The following is a 22168-nucleotide window of genomic DNA, read 5'->3' as shown; positions in this document are numbered from 1 at the left end:
AATAAATATTGAAAGTTTTAGTAGTTTCATATAAAATACATAGGGCTTAAATCTTTAACTAGACGGTTTAATCTTTTACATTGACGACAAAAATTCAATTAGTCTTTGTCGTCTACTATTGGACCGTTTAAACCAGAGTTCCCAAACTTTTTTGTGTCGTAGACCCCTTGCCATGTTTTTCCGTGTTGGGTAGACCCCCTACTTACCTGATATTGATTTCCTGTAAATTTCTAACTGTAGTGAAGTTTAGTGTTAAAACTTCAAGTAAAAACACATGTTAATTTATACATTTATTAATTGAATTAAAAATAAAACTACTCAAAATAAAATTTTTGTAAAATATACGTAGCATTAAATAAACTATAAATAAAATAACGTAAGAAATAAGTCAATATAATGTATTTGTTTTGATATTATAAGATAGTATGATGTAAGTAAATAGGTACTATCAGTGTATGTGTTGAGATCCACTATCGTGAACCCCCATTTTCATTTCATGGACCCCCAATTTTTTATTAGCTGACATAGACCCCTTTCAGGTTGTCATAGACCACTTTGGGAATCACTGGCTTTAAACTAAAGTTCTGCGTCAATTTGTATTTAATCTATGATTGAAACGGTTTAATAAGACTTTGTTGATTAATAACGGATTAATGCTTATTTTTTGGTTCTGTGCTAGTTATTTATGAAACTTAAATGTGTTTTAGTTATGCTATGACCGTTTTTCTACTTATTGCTGTACTATTAGTGTATTTAAGTAGTAATATTATATTTTTTATCGTAGTTGAGTTTTGTAAACAAAATAGATAATATCGATAAAAAATTACGTTACTGTACGATACCAGCCCAGGAGAAACCTACTACTAATCTACGTAAAAAACATGACAAAGATTGTTTTATTTCATTTACGCCTTAGGAAATAAAACCAAAAATGTCTTTTCCTTGGCTATTTTAGCGCGGCTTCTTGCTTATTCTTATGTATGTACTATGTAGTATGTGATCTGTGGTTGGTGACAGCCGGCACTCGGCAGCCGGCAGGTGTGAGGTTGGTTGTTGGTTTCAGTGTTGCCAATTTAGAAACTTTGTCGCTAGATTAAGCGACATTTTAACATGAAAAGCGAGATTTAATTTCAATTTAGCGACTAAAATAATTTAGCGAGATTTCTGGCGCCTTTTCAGACTTGTTATTTTTTAATATAATAATATTCGAGATGATTTTAGCCTAACAGGCTTTGTGACACGCGCTACTACTTTGTGGTCTCTTGTATGTTCCATAACCCCGATGTTATTGCCAATAACATAAACCTTATATTAACTCACTTAAAGTCGACTTTTCATACAATTTTTGGTACCATGAATTTAATCAAATCAAAACTACGCAATCGCATGGGGCTCCTTAAAACGAATGAACAAAAAATGTTTTGACTACGTGTTACCATCAGATGTACTAAGACTTATTGGAACCAACAAATCCTACTCATTTAAGAGTAACAGTAATTCACAAACCTCAACCTCAACATACGGGCAACTTCCTGGAAATAGTAGATTTATGTGTTGCCCCTTGTCAGGGGCCAATAATTTGGTTAGAATAGGGTTAAATTATTTAAGTTTTGATTGAAGATTTTTTTAATAACATAAAATGTACATATTATTAATAATATAATGTTTGACATTGCTTTATAAAAAATGTAGTCACTGAAAGTCATCGTCCTATCATTACCTAACGAGATACTTATCGGGATAGCCCAAAAGGGGGAGCACGTTTATGCGAATAAAGAATATAATACCTAATGTTTTTATGTTTTTCTTCATACCAAACAAACTTTTATCATCTAGCGACTTCTAGCGACTTTTTAACCTTCGGTCTAGCAACATTTGATTTAATCGAGTTGGCAACACTGTTTGTTTGGTTTATACTTTATACACCGTACACGCCTGACGCCATTACGATTTTCGAGTTTCGACCTTCATCTTTGTTTTCTTATTAATTCTTTATCTAAAGTTATTTTTGTTTCAATTTTCAATGGTTCAAACAAAATTGTAATCTCGACGTTTTGTGTTGTGTTTTGTTCACATTTTTTCTTGCTGGTGGTGTTTTTAGTTGGTTGAGTAAATCTAAGAACTAAGTTGTTCACACACTTTTATTAGGATTATTTTTCATTCCAAGGTTCCCGTGTGATTTGCACAAATTTCTCGAAGTGAACAATTGGAAGTTTGACAATCTCAAACAGCTTATGTTTTGCGTCTTCGTCGTATCTTTGTACTTCTTCGTTCTTGGTTTTTGGAAGCACAGTCATCTGGAATGAAATATGTTTTGGTATGGAATTTCATTTGATAAGCATTTTAGGGTCAATCTTGTTTACTAGATAACATGTTGTATGATGTGACGGCACAGCATTCTTTACTTAAGTATACATTTTTGAAGTTGAAAATGTTTACAAAGCGGCCAGTCAATATAATGGTTTTATCTTGTTTTGTAAGTGACCAAGGGAAATACTCTGAACAGGGGAGAGGTAACATGTGCAGGGGGAATACTGTATGAATGGGGAAGATAAATATGTACAAAAACAGGGTTATCTTTGAGATGGTTCTTACTTTTCCTTTCCATCAAAACAAACATAAATTTACTATCAATAGAACATAAATAATGAAACAAAACAACTTCTGTTTTGCACAACAGTCTTAACAATACTTTTTTTTCTTCTAAAACCTGTGTTTAAAGACATCTATGGATTCATTAAAAGTATGAACAATACACTGCTCTCTCACTTTTAAGTTAGGAGTAGGTAGATCTTTTGTAACCTGATCCGAAGTGATAAAAGAAAAATCACTTTCCTGTGACAGAAGTGTTGTAATAGCGAAAAGCCGTGAAAAGTGGCTACTGCCATAAGAACAATGCTGAGGATGTTTTCTGCTCCAGAGCATCTGTTGAACTTGTCCTTGGGCGATGGTGATGTTCTTTGTTTAGATCTTGCTATTCCAGTCTTTTGTCTTGATTACTTTATACTTCGCTTATTGATTAAGAAACTTGTGACTACTACTTAAATTTTATAGTAAATAAAATGCAACTAAAAGATAATTTGATACTTACTGTCGCCTTGCCTTATTTTGTCAAATTTACAATTACCAATTATTAAATATTGTTAATTGTTTTGTTAATAAATTGTCAAAATATAATTCAATTCACATATTTGCACCTGAGATCAGGATGAACATTGGTAGTGAGCTACGTTGTGTCCTTGACTTTGGCTTAAACTTGTTGTTGGGAGTCTCTTATCTTCTCTAGAAGTATCTTGATGACTGTTTAAAAACTCTCCTGGCAATCTCAAACCATCTGCTGGTCTTACACCGCTTTCTTGTTTAATTGCTGCATATAATCTTTAATAAATCAAAACAAAACATTTTACAATAAATGCTCAAAATGCCTGGCTCTGACCATAATACATAATCTGTACCGTCTAATAAAATTCCCAAGTAACCTACGGAATGCACCTCTGTTGTTAGTAACTTGTACCCTAGCAAATTCGAGTTTTTGTCGTAGTTCTTGTTCGCTATTGTTCTCTCTTTGATAAACTATTTCCTTTAATAGCCTCAACGAAAAAATCTAATGGAATTAAATCGCAATAGGTCCGTCTCGACCAATCCACCGGTTGGGGAGTGCTCGTACAAATGATCTCTCTCTCTCTGCTCGAGCAGTATTAATACAAAATCTGCACCGTCTAATAAAATTCCCACATAACCTACAGAATGCACCTCTGTTGTAAGTAACTTGTACTCTAGCAAATTCGAGTTTTTTTCGTAGTTCTTGTTCGCTATTGTTCTCTTTTTGATATACTATTTCCTTTAACCCTTTATAAGGCAGAAGAAACGACAGGACATGATAAAATAAAAATTTGCGATATGGAAATGTTAGTATCAGAGTTTTAATATTTTACAAAAAAAAATTTGAAAAGTCAAAAAAAATTATGGTGTCCATTATATGGACAGCACCTTCCTAGGTTTGATGAAAATCAGCAAAACATGGTACTGCACACAGAGCAACTCTGCATCTGACACACTCTATTTTAGATTTTTTGCTGTTGCCTTTGCTGCTGCAGTAGCGGCATCTTCTATACTTTGGCAGTTCACCAGGGAGATGGGTACCAACATCTGCTAGCCTCAAAGTTTCAGGTACACCATAAACAGTCTTTTGCCTGCTGTCAGGGGTTGGTCTTTTTGTGACAAAAGTAGGTAGGCTGTTGATCGTCCTCTTCCTGCTTGTGTAATTGTCTACCAAGTTTCTCCCTAGCATAGTTCGGAACTGTAAATTAGTAACAGGTTAATAGCCTCAAAGAAAAAAATCTAATGGATTTTAATCGCAATAGGTCCGTCTCGACCAATCCACCGGTTGGGGAGTGCTCGTACAAATGATCTCTCTCTCTCTGCTCAGCAGTATTAATACAAAATCTGTGCCGTCTAATAAAATTCCCACATAACCTACAGAATGCACCTCTGTTGTAAGTAACTTGTACTCTAGCAAATTCGAGTTTTTGTCGCAGTTCTTGTTCGCTATTGTTCTCTTTTTGATAAACTATTTCCTTTAATAGCCTCAAAGAAAAAAATCTAATGGATTTAAATCGCAATAGGTCCGTCTCGACCAATCCACCGGTTGGGGAGTGCTCGTACAAATGATCTCTCTCTCTCGTCTACTCGAGCGTAGTGACGATGGGCGCCGTCGTGTTGCAGCCACATTTCTGCTATTATTGCTTCTGGAACTCCAACTTCGTTAAGAATATGGTTTAAATTATTTCGTAAAAAAATTAAATATATAGCACCATTCATGCAGCACCAACTGCTGGCCAATTATACCAGCCCACATGCGTAATCCAAACAGATAGTCGAACCAATAATTTCTTATGATATGGCGGTTCCATCTGGAGTAAAGATTTAGGTTTTGGATATTGAATACTACCATTCTTCTAAAATTTGACTCATCTACCTGTTGATAAATTGATACCTTGTTGATAAATTGCGGATCCTCTGTGTTATCGTAACATCTCTCTGCAATCTCTTGCTCTAGGTTCATAGTCACCGGGCAGCAAAGCTTGCACTCTCTGCACGTGATAGGCAAGATATTTGTTTCTTTTAATCATATGTTGCACCGTCGATCTTGGAATCCCGAGATTACGGGATATTTGGCGTTGACTAATTCAGGATCCAATCTTAATTCTATCAGCACTTCATCTTCATTTTTAAATCGCACCAATGGTCTGTCTGCTCTCGGAGCACGCTGACCGGGTAAGACTCCCTCCAGGTGCGAAATATGTACGCGCATAAAAATCCTGCAGTCCGTGTATAATCGTCTATTTCTTGCCTAGCTATATACGTTTTTTTTTCATAACATTTTATATTAATATTATTAATCAAATATTAAACCAAACTAATACTAATCAACCCAAGGTGACTCTCCACCTCCAGTTCGTATCAGACTAAGGTAGGGGATAGTGTGGCTAGATGGGGTACTTAAGCTCTAAAGATCAATAATATAAAAAAATACATAGTGGAACAATTGAAACATAGTGTTCAGCGTTTTTCTTTTTCTGGGCGATGACTTCTAATTTTTGTTTGTAGGGGGAAGACGTGATAATTGCTATTTTTCCACGCTTTTTAGTAACACGAGAGGAGCTTTTAGACGTAATGGCTCTCCATATGTCATTTCTGCAACTGAGCAGTTCAGGTCTTCCTTCAGGGCCGACCGCATACCCAGCATTACCAATGGCAACGCTCTAGTCCACGTATCATCGTGGCATGTTAGGGCGGCTTTAAGTTGCCGGTGAACTCGCTCAATCATGCCGTTTGCGCAAGGATGGTAAGCAGTGGTTCTTTTACGCCTTGTGGCAAACCTTAGCATCAGACGATGGAAAAGATCTGACTCGAACTGCGTGCCCTGGTCGGTTGTCAAAACAGCTGGGACACCGAAGCGTGGAATCCATTCACGGGTGAACGTTTCAGCTACTTCCTCAGCGGTGATAGAACACATAGGCCAAGCTTCAGGCCACCTGGTCACTGTATCTATGGCTGTGAGGAGGTAACGGTACCCGTTACTGAAAGGGAGAGGACCAACGATGTCAATGTGCACGTGTAAAAATCGTCCCGATGGCAACATAAACTCTCCTGTCGGCGCGGAAACGTGTCGCGTAATTTTACTTCGCTGACAAGCCAGACATGAACGAGTCCACTCAGTCCTGCAGTCCTTTCTAACTGATGGCCATACGTATCGATCGGTCACTAGCCTAGTGGTTGCTCTAACGCCGGCATGACTCAAATGGTGAAACTTGTCAAAAACCGCACGGCGAAAAGGAGGTGTTAAATAGGGACGCCTTTTTCTAGTTGAGACGTCACAAATAATAGAAATATCTGTTCCAGGAATATTAACCTTAGATAGTTGAAGACCTGAGTCAGTTGAAACTAAGATGGTAGAGAGCTCTGGATCAGACTCTTGGGACTTTAAAAGAGCTTCAAAATCTTGTTCATTTGATATTGCCTCTATGCGTGACATTGCGTCAGCTACTACATTTTCTTTTCCATTTACATGTCTGATATCAGTCGTGAATTGAGAAATAAATGAAAGCTGGTTAAGTTGTACCGGGGAAAGGTTTTCTCGGCGCTGGGAAAATGAATAAATCAACGGCGTATGATCCATATAAATAGTGGCATGTTGTGCTTCCAGAATATGTCGAAAATGTTGGATCGCTTCATACACACCAAGCAGTTCACGGTGGTATGCTGGCCAAACTGACTGTCGTGTTGTTGAATTTCTTGCTACAGAAAACGAGTGGTTGCCAACTATCTGCAACCAGCTGCTTTAGACATGCATCCAAGTGATTTGAAGATGCATTTGAGAACCGTCCTGAAGGTGCGTCAACTGCAGGATGAGCCTAGAGAGTAGCTGTTGGAAGGTGATCTTTGCATCGTTCAAAAGCTAGTTCTAATTCTGGCATACATGGAACTGGTTTAGAGCCTTTTAAATTTGATTCTGTCAAAACGTTAACCAGAGGCGCTTGGAAATCAGCCGCTTTTGGAAGAAATCGTCGAAAAAAATTGACCATTCCTAGAAACTTTCGCTACACTACCCCCCTACGGAGACAAAAACCGTACCATTTATGGGATGTACAATGATAAATTTATGAACCATATCATTTACTAACCATGTGTCAATTAAAGCCTCGGCATTTACATTAGTAGCATGAAACTCTGTGAATGAACCGAACTTAATAGTTGACTGAGCTGAATTCACTTCTGCGGGAGTAACGATGAAAGGGGCTGGTAATTTTGACATAACAGGAGACACATGTAATTGATAAGGTATGAACCAATCTAGAGTGAGTGAAGGGAAAAGATCTCTAGCTAAATATAACGTATGCAGGAGTTCCCCACGAGCCAAGTGAACACGCCACGCTTGAAAACCTAACGAACGAGAGGGTCCGACTACTGAATTAGTGAGCGTCACTCCCCTTGCTGCTCGCATAAGGCGATCTCTAGAAGGTAACTCATAAGGACGCAAATCATACATCACTTTATTCGTAGCACCAAACCACTCGGGATGCAAATGAAATGAAGCATAAAACTCTCGCAACGCTCTTGAATATGGTGTCACATGAGCAACTCGAATAATATTATCATAACCGTCAAAGAAAGAAGTAACCATTAGCTCACTACACGTCTTAATGACTTTCGTCAAACCCCCTGAAGACTTCTCAGATACCGCACGAAGCGTATCGCGCATACTCACTAATTCTTCATAATGCAGGCGTGTCACAAGAAGCTTGTATCATATGCTCAAGTAATATTGAAAGTTGCTGCGAGAAATCACTTTCTAGCGCCAGCTGCTTCATCCCTAATCCACCATCTTCAAAGTCTGAAGGTATATTTAATTGCTATAAGTAGCTCCTTAAAAGGGTCTTTTTTATATTTCTTATTGTTTCGCCGCCATAGGTATTCGTATAAATGATCAGTGAAATTTTCTGTACTATTATAATTATAATTGTCTTTCTTAAAAAATCTCTTAACTGCTCTCCATTGAGACTCGATTCTTTGAGTATGTGTTCCATCTTCAAAAAATACATCTTTAAAAAATTGGTCAGTCAGTGTTGAATTTATAGACATATTTGATAGCTCTAATTAATGGGTCTTTTTTATATTTTATATTGTTTCGCCGCCATAGGTATTCGTATAAATGATCAGTGAAATTTTCTGTATTATTATAATTATAATTGTCTTTCTTAAAAAATCTCTTAACTGCTCTCCATTGAGACTCGATTCTTTGAGTATGTGTTCCATCTTCAAAAAATACATCTTTAAAAAATTGGTCAGTCAGTGTTTAATTTATAGACATATTTGATAGCTCTAATTAATGGGTCTTTTTTATATTTTATATTGTTTCGCCGCCATAGGTATTCGTATAAATGATCAGTGAAATTTTCTGTATTATTATAATTATAATTGTCTTTCTTAAAAAATCTCTTAACTGCTCTCCATTGAGACTCGATTCTTTGAGTATGTGTTCCATCTTCAAAAAATACATCTTTAAAAAATTGGTCAGTCAGTGTTTAATTTATAGACATATTTGATAGCTCTAATTAATGGGTCTTTTTTATATTTTATATTGTTTCGCCGCCATAGGTATTCGTATAAATGATCAGTGAAATTTTCTGTATTATTATAATTATAATTGTCTTTCTTAAAAAATCTCTTAACTGCTCTCCATTGAGACTCGATTCTTTGAGTATGTGTTCCATCTTCAAAAAATACATCTTTAAAAAATTGGTCAGTCAGTGTTTAATTTATAGACATATTTGATAGCTCTAATTAATGGGTCTTTTTTATATTTTATATTGTTTCGCCGCCATAGGTATTCGTATAAATGATCAGTGAAATTTTCTGTATTATTATAATTATAATTGTCTTTCTTAAAAAATCTCTTAACTGCTCTCCATTAAGACTCGATTCTTTGAGTATGTGTTCCATCTTCAGCCACAAAGGGGTTGTCTGGATCAGAGTGGTTGACCTTCTTATGAAGGTATCCATGCTCAGACAAGCAATCATATGCTCGCCAGAAGTCAGTTTAGATGGTCGTGCCAACTTCTACGTGTTTCTGTATTAGAGGAACTAATACTTCCGCTGAGCGAATATTATCTGAGCACACTTCCAATCTCAGATCTTCTGAATTGTCTTCAATCATACCAAGGACCCAATGGCCCTCAATATATCGAAGAATTAAAATAACACTCTAGGGGTAAAACAGACTTGTAACACAATCAATGTTGTCATTAATGCGGACCTAACATAACCAAAATCTAGTTTACATGTAGATAAATAATAATGCAATAGTTAACATGTAGTAAAGATATTTTGCACTTTATCACTGTTCACACAGGTTATTTTAAAAAAATATTAATATACTAACATAAGATGATGATCGTCCTCAAAAGCCGGTCTAGCAAGCGTTGTGCTTGTAGACGGTTCAGGTTCAGTACCACACCCATGTCCACTATTTTTAGACGCCATTACACGAAATTTGAAAATGATCGCAAGAAATCTGTATATAAAGCCAAGTTTTAAAAAATGCTAATAAAATAACGCACATTCACGTTTTTAAAAAGTAAAGGCTTTTTAACGGATATTTTGCACTTTATCACTGTTCACACAGGTTATTTTAAAAAAATATTAATATACTAACCTAAGATGATGATCGTCCTCAGAAGCCGGTCTAGCAAGCGTTGTGCTTGTAGACGGTTCAGGTTCAGTACCACACCCATGTCCACTATTTTGAGACGCCATTACACGAAAAGTAAACGTAAAAAGTAACGGCTTTTTAACGGATATTTTGCACATTATCACTGTTCACACAGGTTATTTAAAAAAAATATTAATATACTAACCTAAGATGATGATCGTCCTCAAAAGTCGGTCTAGCAAGCGTTGTGCTTGTAGACGGTTCAGGTTCAGTACCACACCCATGTCCACTATTTTGAGACGCCATTACACGAAAAGTAAACGTAAAAAGTAACGGCTTTTTAACGGATATTTTGCACTTTATCACTGTTCACACAGGTTATTTAAAAAAAATATTAATATACTAACCTAAGATGATGATCGTCCTCAAAAGCCGGTCTAGCAAGCGTTGTGCTTGTAGACGGTTCAGGTTCAGTACCACACCCATGTCCACTATTTTTAGACGCCATTACACGAAATTTGAAAATGATCGCAAGAAATCTGTATATAAAGCCAAGTTTTAAAAAATGCTAATAAAATAACGCACATTCACGTTTTTAAAAAGTAAAGGCTTTTTAACGGATATTTTGCACTTTATCACTGTTCACACAGGTTATTTTAAAAAAATATTAATATACTAACCTAAGATGATGATCGTCCTCAGAAGCCGGTCTAGCAAGCGTTGTGCTTGTAGACGGTTCAGGTTCAGTACCACACCCATGTCCACTATTTTGAGACGCCATTACACGAAAAGTAAACGTAAAAAGTAACGGCTTTTTAACGGATATTTTGCACATTATCACTGTTCACACAGGTTATTTAAAAAAAATATTAATATACTAACCTAAGATGATGATCGTCCTCAAAAGTCGGTCTAGCAAGCGTTGTGCTTGTAGACGGTTCAGGTTCAGTACCACACCCATGTCCACTATTTTGAGACGCCATTACACGAAAAGTAAACGTAAAAAGTAACGGCTTTTTAACGGATATTTTGCACTTTATCACTGTTCACACAGGTTATTTAAAAAAAATATTAATATACTAACCTAAGATGATGATCGTCCTCAAAAGCCGGTCTAGCAAGCGTTGTGCTTGGAGACGGTTCAGGTTCAGTACCACACCCATGTCCACTATTTTTAGACGCCATTACACGAAAAGTAAACGTAAAAAGTAACGGCTTTTTAACGGATATTTTGCACTTTATCACTGTTCACACAGGTTATTTAAAAAAATATTAATATACTAACCTAAGATGATGATCGTCCTCAAATGCCGGTCTAGCAAGCGTTGTGCTTGTAGACGGTTCAGGTTCAGTACCACACCCATGTCCACTATTTTTAGACGCCATTACACGAAAAGTAAACGTAAAAAGTAACGGCTTTTTAACGGATATTTTGCACTTTATCACTGTTCACACAGGTTATTTAAAAAAAATATTAATATACTAACCTAAGATGATGATCGTCCTCAAAAGCCGGTCTAGCAAGCGTTGTGCTTGGAGACGGTTCAGGTTCAGTACCACACCCATGTCCACTATTTTTAGACGCCATTAAACGACTAAAACCACCAGGGCTCAATACATAGCCATAGCACGTGTAGAGCAGTAAAAAAGAAAAAGAAATTAACAAATTAAATGAAAGCAAAACAAAAGCAAAATGAGCAATATAGCAAAATAAAAAATTGCTCAGTCAGTGTTTAATTTATAGACATATTTGATAGCTCTAAGTAGTCTAAGTAATGGGTCTTTTTTATATTTTATATTGTTTCGCCGCCACAAATATTCATAGACATGATCTGAAAAAAATTTCAGTGTTATTATAATTATCTTTTTAAAAAAATCTTTTTACTGCCCTCCACTATGACTCAATTCTTTGAGTATGGGTCCCATCTTCAGCTTCAAACAGGTTGTCAGGATCTGAATGATTAATTTTTTGATGTTTGTACCCATGGTCTTTCAGACAATCATATGCTTTCCAGAAGTCAGTTTGAATGGTAGTACCAACTTCAACATGTTTTTGAATAAGAGGAAGTAATACATCAGCTGACCGAATATTATCTGGGCACAATTCCAATCTCAGGTCTTCAGATTTGTCTTCTATCATACCAAGGACCCAATAGCCCTCAATATGTCGTCCTACAACAATTAAAGAATAAGTTAATAAGCTTAATGAGTTAAATAAATTTTGTAGATGTGATAATAATAGGGTTATTGGACAGCACTGGTTTTTAAATTACACTCTAGGAGTAAGCGCTGGTTCGGACATGCGGGAATCGCGCGTTTACGAATCGCGCTGTTTGAAACCGCAAAATTGTGATGCTAATCAGATACCGCGGTTGGTATGCGATTTTCGTGCGGGTATAGCGTCAGTTTCAAAATGGAGGTCGACGAAGAAGTGTGTGTGTTACTGTGGTTGCTCCTTAAAAAAAAAGAAAAGAAAAAGGCGGTATTGGGTGCATCCCGTATTAAGTGACTGACTAGTACATGGTCAGTTCGTAACGTAAAGAATGTATGATAACAAATTGTTTGACTATTTGAGAATGTCAATCAAATCTTTTGATGAACTAATTGAACTGATCAGGCAAGATATTTCAAGCTCTGAAACGCATTTGAGGCCAAGCGTGTCATTGGAAGAGAAACTCGTAATAACTTTAAGGTTTAATTTTGTTCTTCAAAATCAGCATAAATATTCTCTATAATAGTAGACGACTGAGAGCCAGAACATAATTGCGATGGTGACGGTGACGGAATAACAGGAGGAGATGATCCAGATGTAAAATATCCTTGCTGGCTTGTATACTGTTGTCCATGTCCTTGCCAATACATAGGTGTGATCTGCTGAGTATTGTAGCGTACAGGGGGCGGTAAGATTTGTCCTTTTTGTATTACTTGAAGTAATTCAATTTTTGTTGCTAAACGCCTATTTTCTGGCACTTTTTTGATTTCTTTGAATAACGATAAACAAAAGAGTTTGTCGTCAAGCTCGGTTCTTGATTATTTCATTTGAAGAATTAATCATCACACTGAATATCCCATATTGCAGGTTTCTTCTCCACCTCATCAATAAATAGTTCAACGTCGAAACGATCCATGGCGAACTCACGAGCTGTGGACGTGCTTACCGCGCGGTAGCCGTAATACAACTGAACGCGAAGTAAAGACTCCATAGTAAGGGCAAGGCAACACGGGCGGTTCTCCCGCCCCGGGAAACCGCTCAACAAAGCTGCCACAGACCATCAAAGTATTATGCCTACATCACGGATGTTATAATCCGAAAATCCTATATTGTGGGTGTTATGACTCGAAGGTCTGTGAAAGGAAGGTATTGTGAGTGTTATCAGTATTGTGTCGTAAAGAACCAGCATAGAAATTAGTTTGTTCCTTGATTTCTTGTAATTCAAATTCAGACACCATCTTGAATATTCTAGACTTCAGAACAGATTGGCTGTAACGATTTAATTTTTTTACAGTTTTTGCAATGCTCGAAAAAAACATGTCGATCTCATCATCCTTATTGGTCTCTTTTTCTTTAAGTATATATTGTAAAAGTTGAGCTGATGCTGGAGTACATTCTTGAGTCCCTTTGAATCGCTTTCTTTTAGGTATGTGCGGAAACAAATGAGAGTTTCCTGACATATTTGTTGAAGCAGATTCTGGTCGGTGGGTAATATTAACTTCTGGGTCATTCGATAACGTGATTAGACAAGTAACCTTTTAGAATATAAGCCTAAGATATGTAGGTACATACCCATAGACTTAATATTTATACTGGCGTATAGACGCACTGGCAGCTCGATAAAGCGTGACCAATTTTGATTTGTCAGTGTGCATTAGCTAGTGATGTACCTTTTACTTTGGAGGACTATCGATAATTTATTGAAGTTAGATGTTCGACCCTTGGAGAAAGTTGTTCCATACACTGTTTTTGTCCAGATTATAATTATGACATTATGTAAAAAAAAAATGCATTAATAAAAAAAACATCTTTTTTCATTGCTTCTTAATTTATTGACCTTTAAACAGAACAATCTTATTAAACTGGTTCCTTACAGTTTCCTTTCCTAAATTATTAAGTTTACATTCATACTTAAGTCGAATGTCAAAGTAAATTTCTATAACGTATTTCATTATTAAATACCTATGACCACTTAAAATATCTTGGTCCAAATTGTGGTTTTCCAAACTCGAAAATAAGCCGGAATTATCTTCTAATATAAGAAGTACCGCTTTGCAAATTGTAGATTTCCCAATAGCTTGAGTGATTTTTTTATTTTCACGAATAAATTTTTCTATTTTTAGACAAAGTTGTATCACATCTTTTGAAGGGTTGTTAAAAAGCCTTGATCAGCTTTAGATGAAAAGTCTCTTTTGTTTATGAAGGATTCTTGGCTACTACATTGACGGGAGGACTGTAACGCATTGCAGCACTCTTCGCAAGAAATTTTTATTTTTTTTACGACAAACCCTGCTATATACTCTACGACATTTTTTATAGTTTTTGATAGTGTGTCTTCATTGTGAGGTATATATAAGTCATCAAAATCATTTTCTTTTTCGGTTTCTTGAGATAATGAAAACTCCTTTGTTATTTTATTATATGTCAAAGATGTATTAATTTGCTGGTCAGTAGTCAATTTTGAGTTCGATAGAATCGTTATATCTTCTAAAGCCAGGCAGTTGCCACTTTCGGGAGTTTTTATTTCAGTGTGACAAAGCAAACGCTTGTATGCAGACATATAACTTCTAAGGGTCGGGTTATTATTAAATCCACCACGAGATCTAACAGAACTGAAAAAACTTCGAGGTGGTCCTGAGATAATTTATAAAAAGTTCTCACATGGCCAATCTCCTTTCCGTCCTATTTGTTAACCTTTTCACATAGTCGTTCAGAATCATCTGAACTTCTTCTTAGCTCTCTTTCATGAGCAGATAACATGTCCGAAAATGTCTTTAATTGTTCCTCTGCCTTTGATGGGAGTCTTGACAGGGCTTCCTCATAGGTCTCAGTAACTTTACGAACTGCGTTCCACTCTTGTTGATTACAGTCCTGTCCGTCCACATTGATAACTCTACAGACATCAAAACCACTATTTGGAGAGTTGCCTTTTAAGCTGACTTCCACACTTAAAGATTCCTTTTTCCAGTTCTATTTTACAATTGTACAGCTTCATAAAGTCTAACCCGATTATGCAGTCATCTACTATGTCGGCAAGAACAACCTTGTGTCTGTAAAATCTTCCACCAATCTTGAAGGTTGCGATACCTTCTCCCCGATCGGTTATACGCTGACCTGTAGCTGTAACAAGCTGTACAATTCCTCGAGAAGGGCTTCCATAAAATGACTTCAGAAGTTGGTATCTGATTACGGTTCGTGGAGCTCCGGTATCTAGTGTTAGGTCACACTTAGTTCCATTGACAACTCCGTCGATAACCAAGGTATTCCCACGTCTAACCTTCACATCACCTCGGAAGTCTTTCTTTGGGCACGATAACCTCATATGCCCCACTTCCCCGCAGAGGTCACAGGTTGGTCCGCGTTGACACGAGTTTGGTTTTTCCGTGACAGCCCTAATACGGTAAGGTCGAGGATCTTTCCGAATTGCCTCTACCTCCAACGTATAGGCTAGAGCATCCTTCAGGTTCTTGTAGTGACCTAGGTTCACAGCCATTCACAGAATTTCACGGTCTCGAATACCGTCGACGAAGGCTTGAACCAACATCTTGTCTGCAACGTCTGGTGAGGATGCGTAGGCTTTCCTAACCAGCTTCTCTATTTCAAATCCCCATTTTTGCAAACTTTCATTTGTCTGCTGTATTCTATCCTTTAATTGAGCCCTATAGACGTGCTCTAAATGTGCGTCTCCGTACCGTGATTCCAGGGCATCCAGCAGTTGCTTCAACGTCACTTTGCCTGTCTATATGATATATATAATATGGTGAGGGCTTCATCTCGCAGTCCCATAATAAGGGCGGTGACGGCCTGATCGTCATTCCACCCGTTTGACTCTGCCATAGTCTCAAACTGTATTTTGTACGCGCCGTCGCCGCGCCAGTCGTTAGGACACCTTTGGTCTTCAGGCACTGCATCTCTTGTTCTAATCCGAGAATACGTTTGTCCTGTTTCGAAAATTTGCAGTCCATATCAGATTCCAAGTTTTCGATTTTTTTATCTACTTCTTGTTTCAGATCTCCTAATCTTTCTCCTATACGGCAAGCCTGTTCCTCCATCAAACGACGTGTCTGAGCCTGTTCTTCCATCATTTGGCGTGCCTGTTCCTCTTGTCAGCGAGCCTGTTCCTCCTGACGGCGAGCCTGTTCCTCCATCAATCGCCGAACCTGTTCTTTCTGATGACGGGCCTGTTCCTCCTGACGGCGTGCCTGCTCCTCCATCAATCGGCGTGCCTGTGCCTGTTCTTCCATCATTTGTCGCAGAGCAAGGAGGATGTTTCCATCGTTGCTTTCACCCATCCCGCGGTTCGCATCGAAACTTTGTCGTCGGGCGGCGTCCCGTGCTGATTGTGTTCTCGTCTGTACTCCCTCCGCTGCTGGAGGGTCCGCCACAAACTCCTCTTGATTCTCCCTTGGAGTAATTGGCATTTTTCTAAGGCACTGAATACGTCTTCAACTTTTCAAGTATTTTTTTTTCAAACATTTTTTTTTACCTGAGTGGCAACTATTTTGCCCGGGAAAGGGTTAATATGTAAATACAAAGATACACTAACAAATAAACTAATATAATTATATGTCTATGGGGCCCTAGTTGCCTGATTATAAAAAAAAATTAAATCTTTACTTACAGTATTAGTAACTATAGGTGGTTCCAGTAGGCACATTTTTGTTCTGAAGAAAAATTTAGTGATTTGTAGGCAAGCCATTTACTATGATAAATATCATCAGTACCCGCACCAGACTTATTTGAATTATCTTCTTTTTTTCTTCTCTCGGTAATAATGACTAGTTAATTTTTTTATCTTTCTCTCGATTTCCGGAACATCAGTAGCAAATTCACTGGCAATTTCATTAAATGTGTCGTAACGCTTTGGCCGGCTTTTGTAGTCACGGTTTTTTGGGTTCCATAATATTTCTTTTAAATGAGTCTATTAGTTTTATAACTGTTGCATCGTCCCACTCCATATTGGTTAGTTGATAAAAAATAAAAGTGCCGACACTTCACAACAATAGAGAATGAATAAGTGATACGTCACTACTCTATGCAAGCCGGCGGGCAACTGACTCAGTGAGTGGAGAGGGATGCCGTCGGCATCGGCATGCTGCCCCGCCGGCGGCATGATTGTATAAAATAAGGCCGGCGATCCGTGCCGCCGGGTCAGCGGCTTTGGTGTGTAGACCGCTTAAAGTTTGTTTTAGGGTAATAGCGCACTAGCGGCCAGACGCGCGGCCCGGCCGCAGGGGTTGCGATTTGCAACGCAGCCAAAACTGCGGCTACGATAGTCAGTTGCCTATACAGCGCGCTTCAAAATGGACGTTGAGGAAATAGCAGTGCTTTTGTATCTTAGTAAGAAGCAGAAAAAGAAAAGGAAAAAATATTGGGTCCATCCCTTACTACGTGAAAGGCGAACAAAGGGATTATTTCATACTTATTTCACCGACCTTCAGCAATATGATGAAAAGTTCTTTAATTATTTGCGGATGAGCAAGTCTTCGTTTGAAGAACTGTTAAGAAAATTAAGTCCATCAATCACCGGCACTGTAACTAAATTTCGCCCCTGCATTTCTGCCAAGGAAAAACTTGTTGTAACTTTAAGGTAAGCCTATGCCTATCTACTTTTATTCAAATTATTTATTTGCGGTCCCTGTGTCTGTTTTATGAAAAAGGATACAGGTAGATAAGTGAAACAAGAAGGTACACAAAAGTAATTATGTACTGTATTATCATAATAAAAGGTGCAGTTATTCAATAATAATCATCAAAAAATGCCTGGGGCCCACCCCCGCACACCTCGCCGCTTGTCTCAGCTCAGCTCTGAGAACACAAAAAAATAAACATTACTTACCGAGTTCGTTTTTTTCAGTTATTGTTAATTTTTCATTACTAAATATTTCTATAATCTCTTCCCACATCATCCTCTTTAAGTCACGGTTGGCATAGTCTTCACAGGACATGTCCCACAACGCCCTCCTTGTCTTAATCTCGGTTATAAATCTTTCCGTGTCGAAAGACATCGCAACACGCTGTAGTTCCACAATACGTGCGGCCGCCGCGACTAGTGCGCGCACACTGCTTATTTAACTACAGTAATGCAATTGATCCCAGTGGCCGCAGCGACCAGCGACCGAACACGGGCCGCAAATGCGTCGCTTCGATCTCGCTGGCCGCTGCGGCTCGGTGTGGCCGCTGGCCGCGTGCGGCCAGGTGCGCGTTCTATATGGTGATTTCATACTATGGTTTCTATCTCGATGGCCGCCGCGACCTGGCCGCTAGTGCGCTATTGCCCTTATGGCTGCCTACGCACTGGCGACCATAGACGCGGCCAGGCCGCCGCGGCCATGGTCGCCGGTGCGTAGGCAAGCGCGACATGTGGACGGCCGAAAAATTTGCAGTCGACTTCCAAGGATGTGTCAAGATGGACGTGCAGAAGATAATCACGCTAACTGTGCTTGTGTATTTACTACGAAAACGAAAACGGAAGATTTCACGTAAAAGACAGTTTTGGGTGCATCCATTACTTTGCGAGAGAAAGACTAAAGGATTATATTATACTTATTTTTTGGATTTAAAAATGTATGAGAAGAGATTCTTTAATTACATGAGAATGTCAACGAATACTTTTAACCTGTTACTGGATACAATAAAACCAAAAATTACTGGAACTGGTAACAACTATCGGAAATGCATTCCAGCAGAAGAAAAATTAGTAATAACAATAAGGTAAGCTTTTTCTTTTTTAAATACAGAATGTTTAAAAAATACGTGATATATTTTAAAGGATGTTTCGGAATGGAGTATTGTGTACAGGAAAAATAAAAATAATGTGATAGGGCCTTTTTTTTACTTAAACTGCTAAACGGATTTTTTTGTAAATTTGAATTATACAAGACTTGATTCTGAATCACCCTAAACCACCACTGTTGCGTTTTTCACAACAACCTGTATAATTCATTGACCAAGGTTTTGCCACTTTAAAAAATTTATGAACTATTGTTCAGTAGTATTCTACTTTACGACTTTGAAAAGGAGAGGAAAAGGGCTTGCTTATAACATGTTTTTAAATATTAAAAAACTGAAGTAGATAATCAAATTATTTGTATTTTCATAACTTAAAAAATGGCAATTGTGAACAATTAATCATTCAAATTGGGAAATAGGTCTATCATTTCTGAATTTTGAGAAATATCAGAATAATGAGTATGAGTATCGCTGTAATTTGAATCATCTGATATCCTGTTGGTAGTAGAATAACCTGAATAACTCGGTCGATTTGTAGGTGTACAGTTCGGTTGGTATTTTTCTATAATTTCCATGATTTCCATTTTCGCTTTGGTCTTCATTGCAGCAGGGATTGTTTGAAATCTTTCGAGGAGGGATAAAAGAAACAGTCTGTCACAATTTGAATCATTCTGTGTAGTCGCTATGGTCTTATGCAGAACTGAAATTAGAGGGTCTGTATCGGATTCTTCGTTTGGTATTTTTTTCTTCCTTTTTGTTCTAAGCGACTTTGATGCAGACTGTTGAGTCTCAAGATCAGAAGATCTTGCACTTTCATTTTCTTGACTTGCCTCTTCGAGACTATTTTCTGTTGCGTTTGTGTCCAGCACTGATTTCAAAAACAGTAATTGGTTGAAATAGGTGTATTGTGATTTACGTTTTGCAGCAGAACCACTTTTGACATCTTTAAGACGGCGCAGCTCTCTTGTGAAACAGTCTCTAAGGTTTTTCCATCTTTTTTGGAGAGTAATGCCTGTAAATCAATAAATAAATGTAGTACATATTACAAAACTAATATTATGTTTATTAATGTGAATTTTATTTTCAGGTATTTGGCTACTGGGTGTTCTTTATCTCATATAAGTCATGAATACCGTATAGGGCTTCCTACAGTATCGGAAATAGTATTTGATGTTTGTGAAGCAATATGGGAGATATTAAAACCAATTGTGATGCCACAATTGACCAGAGATAAGTGGATTCAAACGGCTGAAGGTTTTCAAAAATACGCCCAATTTCCTAATTGCATCGGAGCCATCGACGGCAAGCACATTAGAGTTATCAAACCACAACATTCGGGATCTCTTTATTACAATTACAAGAATTATTTTTCAATCGTGTTACTTGCAATATGTGATGTAAATTATAAATTTCTTTACGTAGATATTGGAGCATACGGCAAATGCAGTGATTCGTCAATTTACAAAGACTCTGTATTTTATCATAGGCTTTTAAATAATGATCTCGATATTCCGAGCAATAACCCCATCAAAGAAAATGGCCAATCAATGCCGTTCGTTTTAGTGGGTGATGAGGCGTTTTCACTATCGGAACATATGATGCGACCGTATGCTGGGAGAAACTTGAATAATGTAAAGACTAATTTTAATTATCGACTATCCCGTGCCCGCCGCTATATTGAATGTACATTTGGAATATTAGCCAATAAATGGCAGATTCTTCACCGACCCCTAAACGTCAAGAAAGAATTTGCAGTTGTGATTATAAAAGCTCTATGTGTGCTTCATAATTTTGTGCGAGAAAGAGACGGATATGATTTCAAGGACACGTTAACTGTACCAGAGGCTTTATTAGAAATACCTGCATGTTTACCTAATAGAGCAAATAGAACATCAACCGAATATCGAGATATATTCGCAAACTACTTCAGTACCGATGGTCGCTTGCCCTGGCACAATTTGTAAATATATGGGTGCTCGCCGCGAGCCGCCATTGCGCGCCGTAAACAAAATGGCGTCGAACGCACATGCGGTATGAGTAATCTTTTTAAAAAGTTATTCCAATCATTACGAAAACCTGGGAAATTTTAGCAAATAATTGTCAAAACTCATGTGCAAAGCGAAAAATAGTAGAAATAAAATAGTTATACTTTTGACAATTACCTATTTGCTAAAATTTCTTAGATTTTGAATGAACGGAACAACTTTAAAAAAAAATCACTCATGTCACATATACGTGTCGAATGCTACTACAGCACCTGCTGCGTTTATTGTAGTTCATCGCATTATTAATTTACTTAGGCATAATAAAATAAAATACTAACCAAGTTCTGCCTTTTCTTTATCTTCCATGGATTCACCGCCAAATATATCGACCACTTCAAGCCACAACTGCCGCTTAACATCTTTATTGGAGTAATCATTTGATGCTAAATCCCATAAACCTCTTCTATTTTCAACTTTAATTATGAACCTTTCCGTGTCGAAATTGGCCATTGTAAAATAATCACTCTGTAGCTAGCTACACGTCTGGTCGCCGCGGCCGATGCGGTAGCACTGATGAATTTTAATACAGAAGTGATGTTCTCGACGGCCACGATTGGTCGCTGGTCGCGTGGCATCAAATTGGACGCCGCGGCCAACGGTGGCCGCTGGTCGCTGGCCGCTAAGTGCGTAGGGGCTATAGCGATTGCCATATAAAGTCCAGAATTCACTGGCCGCCGCGGCTAGGTCGCGGCGACCATGGTCGCCAGTGCGTAGGAGGCCTATGATGCACTATATCTAGGAGTCGAGTCGCGGCACGTGTTCGAATTAATTGAAATTCTACGAGAAAATGAAATTTCCAAGTGAGTGTGGGAATTATCAACAATATATTTTGTATGATAATAATAGAGCCCAAATAATAATAGGGCCCATTATGAACCGTAGTTTTCTATATGTACATATTTCGTTTGATATGTTTTTTCGTGTGAAGTGGAACTAGCCCCGATGCTTGCTTTAACTTTTTGTAGCCTTATTTACTGAGTTTAATATAATTTAAAATTCATATATGTATTGGTATCTACATATGAGCCTGTGAGACTAGTAATCTTCTTTTTTACAGCGTCCACTGGAATCCCCAACTTTGAACTAATATCGTTCCACGCATCTTGCTTAGCATTTTTGTTGTAATAGTTATTATTTAACGGATCCCAAAGAACACGATGGAACTCGTATAATTTTATTAATTTAACTGCAGTTTCGTTGTCCATTGCGACCTGAGGCGACACGCCCGTCTCCACCAAGTGCACGGCTCGGACTGAGGCTTCTTTGAGCGCGCCTAAAAAACCGACAAAATATGGCTCGGCTGGCGGCAACCAATTTGCCTCATGGCGCGGCGTGCCTCAAGTTGAGGCATATCATACTTTTTAATTTTCATAATAATACTTATTATCATAATAATACTTTTTAATTTTAAAAAAAAAGGAAATGTTAATAATCATAATCAATCTTATTAATCTCCTTAATAGT

The 22168-nt window shown here is 37.7% G+C and overlaps 1 protein-coding gene and 1 long non-coding RNA gene across 2 annotated transcripts; one reads left to right on the top strand and one right to left on the bottom strand.

Annotated features, from left to right (window-relative positions):
* The first annotated feature begins 18232 nt into the window (after nt 1-18232).
* LOC125058619 (protein ALP1-like) lies at nt 18233-20985 on the top strand. Its single transcript, XM_047662727.1, has 2 exons — nt 18233-18641; nt 19747-20985. The coding sequence occupies exons 1-2, from the start codon at nt 18289-18291 to the stop codon at nt 20621-20623; spliced, it is 1230 nt and encodes a 409-aa protein (XP_047518683.1). The 5' UTR covers nt 18233-18288; the 3' UTR covers nt 20624-20985.
* LOC125058620 lies at nt 19411-21114 on the bottom strand. Its single transcript, XR_007118459.1, has 2 exons — nt 20983-21114; nt 19411-19671 (listed from the first exon to the last, which is right to left on the bottom strand). It is a non-coding gene; the product is annotated as an uncharacterized LOC125058620 (long non-coding RNA).
* Nucleotides 21115-22168: the final 1054 nt, after the last annotated feature.

This window comes from Pieris napi, chromosome 18 (genome assembly GCF_905475465.1).
Source record: "Pieris napi chromosome 18, ilPieNapi1.2, whole genome shotgun sequence".
Classification (NCBI taxonomy): Eukaryota; Metazoa; Arthropoda; class Insecta; order Lepidoptera; family Pieridae; genus Pieris; species Pieris napi.
This window is presented reverse-complemented; position numbering and strand designations above follow the sequence as displayed.